The 11267-nt window shown below is 41.0% G+C and overlaps 3 protein-coding genes across 6 annotated transcripts; 2 read left to right on the top strand and 1 right to left on the bottom strand.

Annotated features, from left to right (window-relative positions):
* Positions 1-137: 137 nt before the first annotated feature.
* On the top strand, positions 138-2821 carry LOC129587541 (uncharacterized). Its single transcript, XM_055481336.1, has 4 exons — positions 138-729; positions 1215-1738; positions 1859-2068; positions 2227-2821. Exons 1-4 carry the CDS (start codon positions 249-251, stop codon positions 2524-2526), a joined length of 1515 nt encoding a protein of 504 aa, XP_055337311.1. The 5' UTR covers positions 138-248; the 3' UTR covers positions 2527-2821.
* An 80-nt stretch (positions 2822-2901) lies between these two features.
* On the bottom strand, positions 2902-10938 carry LOC129587580 (zinc finger protein 474-like). 4 transcript variants are annotated; one of them, XM_055481386.1, is made up of 4 exons: positions 10642-10938; positions 4311-4418; positions 3474-4200; positions 2902-3206 (listed from the first exon to the last, which is right to left on the bottom strand). In XM_055481386.1, exons 2-4 carry the CDS (start codon positions 4395-4397, stop codon positions 3070-3072), a joined length of 951 nt encoding a protein of 316 aa, XP_055337361.1. In that variant the 5' UTR covers positions 4398-4418; positions 10642-10938; the 3' UTR covers positions 2902-3069. The 4 variants fall into 4 exon arrangements, with proteins under 4 accessions (XP_055337361.1, XP_055337360.1, XP_055337359.1 ...); XM_055481385.1 differs by lacking the exon at positions 10642-10938 and adding an exon at positions 4682-4971; XM_055481384.1 differs by lacking the exon at positions 10642-10938 and adding an exon at positions 4473-4675.
* On the top strand, positions 5135-9686 carry LOC129587579 (L-lactate dehydrogenase-like). Its single transcript, XM_055481382.1, has 8 exons — positions 5135-5218; positions 5330-5438; positions 5526-5561; positions 5846-5917; positions 6004-6160; positions 7981-8217; positions 8722-8839; positions 8962-9686. The coding sequence occupies exons 2-8, from the start codon at positions 5340-5342 to the stop codon at positions 9248-9250; spliced, it is 1008 nt and encodes a 335-aa protein (XP_055337357.1). The 5' UTR covers positions 5135-5218; positions 5330-5339; the 3' UTR covers positions 9251-9686.
* Positions 10939-11267: the final 329 nt, after the last annotated feature.

Genomic DNA, 11267 nt, shown 5'->3' with positions numbered 1-11267 from the left:
GCGGCAACTTTGGCCGTGCCTGTGCAATACAAATTATACAACTACCCAGTGGCAGCCACCCAGGGATGGCAGCATGAGAGCGCGTTCAAAGAATGTTTTTCCGCTGCAGCTACGTTTTCACTTTTCAGTTATGATGAGTTACGCTTTGTGCTTTCCGTTGTCTTTGCTTTTTGCGCGAAACCAGAGTGTTTTCCGAAGACAGTAATTGAGATCACTGTTTATGGCACTGCCTTCGCCACTTTGTAATAATGGAGCAAATGGAATCACCAGGTTTCGCAGAGGAATATTCTTCCTCTGCGATTGCGAGTGATGGCGGAGACCTCAGCAGTGACTTGAGCCTCCCTGCCAGTTTATTTTCTTCATCCCGAATCGACACTCCGCGTACGCGCACCAAAGAGATTTCAGGCTTACCGCTTAGCGCGGAAGAATCCAGCAGTGATAATTTTTTGCCACAAGAAGTCAGCGATCGTATGGCACTGGCGATACAAGCCGTCGAATCAGGCAACCTCTCGCAGTACGCAGCTGCCAAACGATACCACGTTCCATACACCACGCTGTGGGAAAAGCTGAAAGGGATCCAACGAGGGACGCTAGGAGCTCATAAAAGGAAGTTCACGGACGCGGAAGAAAATTACATAGAAAGTCTGCTGTTGAAATGTGCCGAAAATGGTTTGCCATTGGACCGTCGAATTTTGCAGCGGATTGTTCCATTGCTGGCCAAATCTAAAGGTACGAACTACGAAGTTCAAACTTCAAGTATGACAGTTATGTTTTTGTTATTGTGACGATCCCCATAGTAGGCCCATACGTTTCCTATATCAAGCCGTCTGAATATCTATAAAGTATGATAATTTGAATGTACAATTTAAAAGACAACTTTTGCTGTTTTAAAGTGTTTTGCTGTTTTGCCGTATTTAAAATTAATACTGCGATGAGTGCGAAGTACTAGTTAAACCTGTTTTGATTAAGTATTATTATTGCGAGTTAATGCATGCACTGTTTCGGGTTTCAGAATAAACGCATTTTAGATTGTTGTCAGTTTCGCGTGGCATTAAATTCTCGACATGATAATAAATAGAAAGAATGAAAGATAGATAAAAATAAAATTGAAGTACTTGTTTTGTTTGAGCAGACGTCTCCAGTGTTTTCATAATGTGTTCGAGTATGCAAATCCTAGTTTTTCTATTTTCGGAACAGTTTTCTGCTTCGTACAGACGTGCCAGAGCATCGTAAACTCTTCACCAAATTCTGGTACCGAAAATTCCTTGAAAGGCATCCCAGGCTGGCCCAGCGAATTAAGCCTGATCTGTCCAAAAAGAAGAAAACGAAAGAATGGACCGTGGCGAATCGGGAGGGGTGGATACAACGGCTGACGGCATTGCATCATGATGGACTGCTGGATGATCCAGCCGGCATCTGGAATTTCGACGAGTCGGCGTTTGAGGTTGCAGATGGAGCGATATCCGTGTATGCCAGTGAGGGTGTTCAGCCTCTACAGGTTCTTTCTTACTGCGATGGCTGTGACCGTGATTTGATAACCGTGCTTTCGGGAGGGAATGCTGCCGGAGAAATTGTGCGGCCTTTGATCCTTTTCGATGGAAAATCTGTCCATGCGTCTAATTCCCCCGGGACCAACAACAAGCATAATAACGTTTGTGAACCGTTGAACGTGATGGATGATGCCACCTTCTCCACTTATGTCAGAGAGAAAATCATCCCCCGAATGACATCGGCGAAGGTACGGTGTTATTTGTCGAAATCGAGAACTGTTGTAATTAGCGAACGATCACTTTGTTTTTAATTACGATTTATAGATATGAGCTTGAATTATAATTTGGTTGTTGCTGCTTTTTTTCAGAATGTTGTTTTCCTCGACGGACATAGCTCCCATATGTTCAGTCTGGAGTTCCTGGCGGAGTGTGTGAAGTCGGGAAAACACATCAGCATCGTTACACTTCCTTCGGGCCAGGCAGGGAAGCTGCGACCAAGGGATCTCAAAATGTGCGGCCCTGTTAAAAATTACTGGAAGGACTACTTACGGCAGCTGTCGCCGACTTCTATGGAAGAGGTTTGATTCCAGTCTGCTAAATTGACTTTTAATTGATACGAGTACAGCAAAGTAGTTGTCCGTTACTTTCTGATTATTTGATTTGTATGCTCCTGATGGGATTTAAATTTTGTTACGGTGTAAGTCTTATCATTTACGAAACGTCAATTTTGTCGTAGGTCAACAGACAGAATTTCGCCAGTCATATTGTAAAGAAATGGAATGACTTGAATATGGCGAAGAATGTTGTTTCGGGATTTGTTTCTTGTGGAATTTATCCGTTTGATCTGGATGTAGCCGGTCGAGCCTATCCGGAGCCAACTCCTAGTCAATTTCTCTCGGACGTGACCATCGATGTGGCCAAAGTGTATGCCGCTGAACTAGAAGGAGCGCGTCGTCATTTGCAGAAAATTCCTTTTTTGACTGAAGCCGCAGTCGACAGAATCATAGCGTTTGCCATTGCCCAAGCAGAAGACTGATGTGATGTCGCACCGGAAAATAGCTGTTGCGCACTTCATCAGTGAATGTGAACAGCTTGTCATCGATACACCTGCTCCAAATCTAGAAATATCACTGTTGTTCGCAGGCGAAACCGAAGGTTCTTCGTTATCAGTTAGTGCTACTGCAAACTTGACTGCAAATCAGTGTGTACATTTTTTCTTGGATTTTGTTGATTGGTGCTTTGTTCTCACGTCAGTATAAATGAATATATGGGCGATATACTTTGTTGTTATTGGACTGTTTTTAAAATAAACTTTTTTTGACATGCCGTGATTATTCGCCGCCGGACTGTGTTTGGTATCTTAATGTACTGCAGTAGTGTCGAAGTCCTGTAGAAGTAATTCATTCAGTACAACTCTGTACAAGCATACTCTGCACGCTGTTGAAAATTACTTACCAATTTTAAACCTTTTTTACATAGATGTGGAGTTTCACCTAGGATGATAGTATCTAGGAGTTAGGACCATTCTAGCCTAGGTACAATTCTCAGATTAAGTTTTCGATTTTTAAATATCTGGGTATCAACCTTTGCAGCTTCTCAAATGTACAATTAAGCGATCGGGTAAGAAACGTCGGCCACACCGCTCACATTGCGCCAAATTGTTCTTGAAAGCTTCGTATGCCTGGGCATTGATCTGTTCCATTGTCGCACGACTCCCTGTAATAAAAAATCAGCCTTTTTATTGGGGATACAGTCAGGTCGTTATTGGGAATCATGATCGAGTTCATATCTCTATTTTTTATTTTATAAATGTAAGTGTATACGTAACTATCGTTACAAACCAGAAGCTGCAAACGGTGGGTTTACTTCAGTACAAAATATTATGTAATTACAGTACTAAGTACATGCAGTAAGTAATTTTATAAATTATACGAGTAGTCGTTCACAGAATAGAGAACGGTACATATGTCAAGGAAAATTTACCGAGTAGTGCCGTATCAGGTTTTTTGGGTTCCTCTTTTCGGAGATGCGCCGGCTGTTGACTGTTCTGCGTTCTCCATTTGTCTAAGCACTGTCGCTCATGAATACCAATCGATGTCCTGCCGAATTCCCTACCGCAGATGTAACACACCACCGTCGGTGGACCCTGTCCCATGGAGCCACGCGGTTCCTGGACAGTGACCTTTCGGTTCCCTCCACCGGAAGCCATACTTTTTGACATGCCCGTACTTGGCGCAGCTATCCCTCTTCCCCGCACAGAGCCCTTCCCGGCCATCGCCGCACGCGGACTTAACAGAGTGCTGGTGATCGGCGCTGCGCTGACACTGGCGCGTTTTTGCGCGGAAATAAACTGCCGGATTCTGCTGGCCTCCACCGACTCCACGCGACTGGATGGCCGGGCGGTGCTGCCGCCGCCTTTACGGAGGATAATCTTTTTGTGACGCGAGAAACCGGGTGGTTTGGGGAGAAAGGTCACCACCCCCGGGCGGCAGGCTTTCTGGTGATGGGCTAAACTTTTTGGTAGGAAGCGTCGTCCGCAAATCTCGCATTGTACGAGGTTGGCATCCTTGGCCGCTTGATACGCCGCCTCGTTGAATTCTTGAATTGCCTGGCGGTCCGACTGCCCAGCGAGGGGGAGGGATTTCTGAGGTGGGCGGGGCTCTGGGCGACGCTCTTTCTTGGGGAGCTTGTTGTTCTCGTTGCGCCATTTCTATATGGTTATCGACGACAGAAAAACTGAATCCAAGAGAAGAAAATTTATTTCTAAAGTACTTATAAAAAAACATCACACTGTTGCGGGTTTAAGGCTTTCTGAAGTACCTCGAGGCATTTGGGAATGTGGATGTCGATGCTGAGACTACCATACTCTCGACCGCAGATATAACAGACGATCATACGTGGGTTCATTCATATGATCAATTAATTCCACTGCAAGAAAATAATTCCTGACCGTTTATACAAGCAGCTTGTCCAGTGGCTTACCCCGGTTGCATTCAATAAATAATTATACTTTCAGGCTTTATGAAAACTTCACGCGTAATCACCATACCAGTTCTTATAGAGTACGCATGTTCTTTCAATTATAAAAAATTAATAAGAAAAGTTAACTAATATTGCATTTCGTGATTACAAAGCATTATACAGCTGCATGCATAGTTTAATACTGTCTTAAGCTTAACTTGTGTTCTTACCGTAATATTAATAAAAAAATGCGGAAGTATTTGTGTTCTCAGAATTCTTGGGCATCGTAATTCAACGTAAAGGCACTGGCAGTAACCGAAATTTGGGGAATTGTGTGTAGTTGTACTTGTATCTATATAATTATTATATAATCTAGCACGCTAATTTTTAATCATTCTCGCCTGTCGTTTGATCCAAAATTTTATTGTGAAATTGTCGATCTCATGAGACATTTGAGTTTATTGTATTTGTTTTTGAGTATTGATCTGTACATTTACTGTGCTGGGTTAAGTATCTTTTTTCGGGAATTCTGTACGTTTTCCCATGTTTTGCTGAATGCTGTGATGAGCCCTTCGCTACACCAACCGGAAGTCGCCAGGTTACGGCTGACGTACGTCCAGATGAAACTTTTAACTGATTGTACGCACTACGCAGCACCCGTACGAGACGTCGAGACGTACCGCCGGTCGAGCGTGCGTGCCGGAAAAAAGCCAAACAGTTGTGAGTCGACACTCTTGACAGTCCACAATTTTCATCCCTTTATTTTAGTAAGTAACAACTTCGCTAATCGAGCATAAACTCATCCTTATAAACTCTTTGTACCTTCGCCTTTTCCTTTTTTTCGGAGTTTTTTATCGTAAACTTGAAGATTGTTACAGAGCTGTAGCCATGGCTGAAGGGAAAGGCATTCGTGATCAGCTGTTGCTGGATGTGCAATCCCCGCCTGAGCATGCACTGGGCAAAGTCACTGTTGTCGGCGTTGGACAGGTGAAGCCAGGAACCGGAATGAGTTTTCTGATCATTTGCATTTTAAATGGCGATAATTTATATCGGGTTACTTTTTGCCTGTGACAGGTCGGCATGGCCATCGCCTTTTCAATTATTAATAAGGTAAGTCTGAACGATGGAGTTGGCGGGATTTTCCCGGCCAATTTCCCCAATCAGATGGAACTTTTAATCTAGATCTGATCACAACGTTATTAAGTGCTTATATTCGTAAGTCTGATAATTTTTTTACGCTTATATTTTAATGTTTAATTGCAATACATGTGGTAAATACATTTGGTAAATAGTAAATACATGTTTGAATTATACAGTTGAGAAAACAATTTTTTCCGTTGTATCTCGAGCTGTGTCAAGGTTGAATTTTTATTGGTGTTTCGAAAATGTTTTAGCGACTTGCTGGGGAGTTATGTCTCGTGGATATGGATGAGAAAAAACTGAAAGGCGAATTAATGGATTTGCAGGTTGGAATGCTACAGCAGTTTATTGTTAATTGAATTTGTACCAATATCTGGCGTGCATTAGCATAATTTTGTTGACTTTTTCGTAGCATGGTCTGCATTTTGTTTCCCATATGACACTGCAAGCCAGCGTTAACTACGACATTACAGCCGGATCAAAATTATGCATCATCTGTGCCGGAGCGCGGCAGCGCGAAGGAGAGGATCGACGGGCGCTGCTTGAGCGAAATATTGCTGTTTTTAAAGGTACAGATATTAGAATATAATAACAGAGGGAAATTAGTAAAATAATTGTTTACTCGTGTAATAGTCGTATAGTATAAATTATAATTATTAGTTCATAGTGTTTTTTATGTTACAAACACTGTATTTGTATTATGTGAAATTCTTGATTTTTTTGCTCCTGTTGACTTGTGCGACACGATTACGCTGACATGCAAACTCGTATGGCCTTCACTGTGGTTCATACGTAATTCTGCAATGATGCCCTGACGCCAGGTTCCCAGAATACAATTATGCAGTTACTTTTTAAGCAGTAAAATCTATCGAAACACCGATTAACTTTTGGTGACCACTCCGTACACACCCTTTCACACCCTTTTACTCCGTGCACAACCTTTTTGCGCTTCCTTTCATTCCGTACACAACCTTTTAAATTTTTTTAATTTTTTCACAGCAGAGTTATTTCTGGAATAAAAAAAACGCGCAATCTCGACCGTTTTTTGGATTTTGAACAGCAACGTTTTTCACCCTAATCTCCGCAAGATCTGCTCCGTAACACTTGTATATTCAATCTTCGCTTGCCACGTGAGTTGTTTGTCGACGCTGCCATACACCAGGACGTCTTCGTCGGAACGGTCCCATGATGTTGCAAAACGTAGTAATATTTTTTTTTCGTTTTGCTTTTCTGTAGTAATATAGATTACAAATATTTAAGTATAATACCTATATATAAATAAATATATATAAAAGTTTGGTAGTGCACCGAGTGAATGGTAGTGCGCAAAAAGGTTGTGCACGGAATGAAAGGGAGTGCAAAAGTGTTGTGTACGGAGTGAAAGGGTGTGAAAGGGTGTGTACGGAGTGGTCACCTTAACTTTTTTACGCGCACTTTTTTGATGTATTAGCTGTATTTTGTGATGCTTTGATTTTTCGGCATTGAGCGGTTTAATGATTACTCTAGAATTTTATTCGTAGAAACCTCAAAATTAAGAATACCTCGATGGAAGGGTTTCCATACTTTGGTATTTGCTTTCTTTCCGTCTGCTCCGTTGTTCGTTATACGGCTCTTTCCCTGGCCTGTCTTTATAAGTGTGCATTCCGCCTTCGTGTATTAATAGCATCCAGACGCAAGTCTGGAAAACGTTTTCTGCGAAACCTATCCAAAAGGCTGTATGGCAAGCACTCTTCTCGGCAATCACTTGCGTGCTGTGCCATAAAAGCCTCCGTGATAAATTCAAGGTCGAATTGCAAGGGCATTGGCTTATTGAAATTTCAAATGTTATTTCCGCTTAGAGAGACACACGGTTCATTTGTAGAGGATCGATGGCATCCAAGTAATCCTTATCGGATACGAGATTGAGGCTCGCCGGAGCTAGCATGTCAGTCAGACAACATCGACTAGACAAAGACATAAATTTATATCGATTCTATATGATTGGAGCTGTGTGAACCAAGATTTCGGTGGAGGCGACTGAAAATGCTACTGCATCACAGTCAGTTATAAATTGATAATAATATCCATCCGGCATGTCTGAGCCTCCTTCGAATTCGAAAATTTTGTTGTTTCCAATTTTTTTCGAAAGGTTATTTTTTCCGAAAATTGATTTTAGTTTGTAGACTACATTTAATTTAATTTTCTTCAATTTTGTGTTGGCAGCAAAGCAAAAAGTCGATATTGAACTGTTATTACGATTAAGTAAAAAAAGTACTGTAGAAGTGTTTTTTTGGAAACAAACAAGAACATATCGTACGTACAAAATATTTCGAAAAATATTCCTGGAAGAACGATTGGTAACAGATAACGGTTGAATCAGGCAAAATTATCCAGTTTTCTGATTTTACAGGCATTATTCCCCAGCTTGTCAAGTACAGTCCCGACACGATCCTACTGGTGGTCTCTAATCCGGTGGACGTCATGTCTTATGTGGCTTGGAAAATCAGTGGATTTCCTCACCATCGCGTTTTTGGCTCAGGGACATCGCTAGACTCTAGCCGTCTGCGCCATTATATGAGCGAGCGTCTGAACATTGACGTCAGCAGCTGTCATGGGTTTGTCATCGGGGAGCATGGAGAATCAAGCGGTAATGCACAAAATTAATACCACCAAATGAATGGCGGCTACTGATGAAAAGCTTTACGCTTTTGGGTTATTTATGGGAAAAATACCTAGCCAAAATTATTTAATCAAAAAATTACGTGAATATTGTGTGTGGTATAATACGTCAATATATTGTTTTTTTTTATAAAAATTACGAGAATATTGTTTCTTATATTTAATAAAAAAAATACGATCGGGTAGCAGAACGAGTTCGACCACCGTTGTGCTCACAATTACGGAAACTCGCGGTAACGCGGTGACGTCGTCGCGCGCAATCGGTAAAGTTGTGCTGTATTATATATAGTGCATGAAAAGCTTCATGGTAGCTTTGAATTCACTGTTTAACATGTACTGGAACTTTACTGGTTTTTTTATGTTATGGTTTTAAATTTGTTTGATGGGGCTGCGGAAAATGTTTTGGGTACTCACTGTTCTGGTAGTTCTGTACTTACTAATCATGAAAGAGCAACATTTACTTACTTTGCAGTTGTGGTTTGGAGCGGTGTGAATGTTGGAGGTGTACGTTTAATTGATCTGAACAAAGACGTTGGAACCGATAAAGATCCCGAACGATGGTTGGACATTCATAAACAAATTGTTGACAGGTGTGTTAGAAGAATCTATTTTTTGTTACGTTAACAGAATTCACACAGGATTTAAGTGCAGCACTTAATGACATTTCACTGCTAAAACGTTTTTGATAGTCTTTGACGAATTTGTATTGCAGTGCAACGGAAGTGATCAAACTGAAAGGCTACACTTCCTGGGCCATTGGGATGTGCGTGGGACGTTTAGCCGAAGCGTTACTGCGCAATCAGCGCAGCATCTACCCGTTGTCGACCATGGCCAAAGGTTTCCATGGTATTGAGCAGGAAGTATACGTCAGCCTGCCGGCGGTGCTGGCCGAGAACGGTATCAACGCAGTGGTTAATATCACGCTGACCGATCATGAGAAGGAGCACTTACACAAATCCGCCAACGAGCTGCATGAATTGTTCAAGTCTGCCAACCTGTGAGGAGGAAAGATTGTTATGAGGATTGGCGTCAGGTTAAATTTGATATAGCCGGCATCTCGCGTTTTCATGTGTGGCTTTCCTGGATGTGCTCGAAGAATAATTTATTAAATTAATTGTGGTTGGGCTTTTGTGTGAATTGTGTCTTGTTAGTGACGGAGCGTCTTCTTGTTATTGTTAGTGATGGCTGCTCGTGTTTAAATAAGAATGCCGTATTATTGTCAGTCTGTTAATGTATTTGTGACGCGAAAGACTGACATTTCATTTACAATTAGCTTAAGAGTCTGATGTTATGGGGAAAGTTTTTCCATACTAATAATATGATTGTCAGGAGGACGTGCGCATTGTTTTCTAACAATGTGTTTTGTTAGAACAATTTTAATCGTAATGTATCTCAAAATAAATGAAATTACATCCTACTGTGACGTCGTTCTTTGCATAATGCTCGAAATTCGAATAAAGAATACGCTGTGACACTCAACAAGAAATCAATAAATGGCAGGGAACAGCTCAGATGAAAAACATTAAAGTCTAAAAAATGCTGAGTTAATGAGGAACTGCTCGTACAGTGTAAGGTGTATTAAAAGACGACCTTGGCAATTGTGACTTGTGAGCGGAAAATCGGCCAAAAACGAACACATATTGTACTCAAGAACTACAAAATAATTATATATATTCTGCGTGTGTATTGTGTACCTGTATCTATATTACTCGTACTTACGTATTGTGCGTGTCGCCGTGCCGGTGCTTGAAAACGTTAAACTATCACTAGCCATTTTTACGATACCAACCATCACCAGGAAATTGTCCTCATTAAAATCCAACTCTTCAAATTTAGTTGTAATAATTTCGCAAGAGGGGTATTTATCGACCCTTTTACTTCATGGCTCATGCCCAGTTGCCCAGTGCCCAGTGCCCACTAGTCTACTACATACATGCTGTATATGTGGCCGAATATTTTTATCAGTTTAGCATTCGCAGCCTCAGTACCAAAAACATATATTATATACGTTATCGGTAGTTTTTCTGTAAATAATATTCTGCCATGGTGCAACTACATACTTCACTTCAAAGACGGTAAAAGGTGTTTGCACTACGATAATACAAATTACAAAAATTCGTGCTGTTATTGCGGCTTACATTGTAACTGTGAACGTTATTAATTAGGCCAGCAAATTCATCCGCATGCATTAACAGTAAGTTGTTAATGGATATGACCCCCAAGTTATCTAAGTACAATAATTAGAGACATAACGTTTGACATGACATTAATTGAGACATACATATCTAAGTACAATAATCTGAGACATAATTTCTCGTATAAACTATGGAAACTGTTAATTTAAAGTGTGTAGTAACCTCTAATTATGCAGTTTTTACATCATGCAGCTTACCATGATGCACATAGCGCGCCAGTTTATGTCCAACTGATTAAGACCAAATAACAACAATCATACAACAACAATCATAACAAGGCACAAGTCCCAAACCAAATAATATAACTTCAGAATTAAGCGTTAAAATGCAAAAAATTGGGTAAAACCGTAAAAACAAGAATCTTAAACAAAAAGAACAAGATAAAAATACTTCATTTCGTTCCCACCCCAACAGCTGCCGTCGAAGCCAATAAAATGCCTTTATTGCGTAAAGATTTGATTACTGATCCAAATATTTTGGCAACGCGAAGGCATGCTGTAGCCGATGTATCCCGACGTTTGTCGATGATTACATAATCCATATGCATGTACGCCACTAATGGCTCTCCGGGATCATCGACAAAGACATTGTTTATTCATACCGATTCACCATAATGTATCGCCATGGCTCAACGACACGATATGGCGAACAACATAAAGCCCGCCCTTGGAAAATCCTGTCAAAGTGTCACTTAACCTTTGGAAAACTCTTCGACCCGGCATCCAGGTGGATGTATGGTTCTGTCTGTAAGCCGGTATGATGCGTCATACATCCATAAATCGATCTGAGCAGGTAATATAGCGCGGAATAAACTTTCTTAAGC

This window comes from Paramacrobiotus metropolitanus, unplaced genomic scaffold, assembly GCF_019649055.1.
Source record: "Paramacrobiotus metropolitanus isolate TYO unplaced genomic scaffold, Prichtersi_v1.0 Parri_scaffold0000025, whole genome shotgun sequence".
In the NCBI taxonomy this organism is placed as follows: Eukaryota; Metazoa; Tardigrada; class Eutardigrada; order Parachela; family Macrobiotidae; genus Paramacrobiotus; species Paramacrobiotus metropolitanus.
This window is presented reverse-complemented; position numbering and strand designations above follow the sequence as displayed.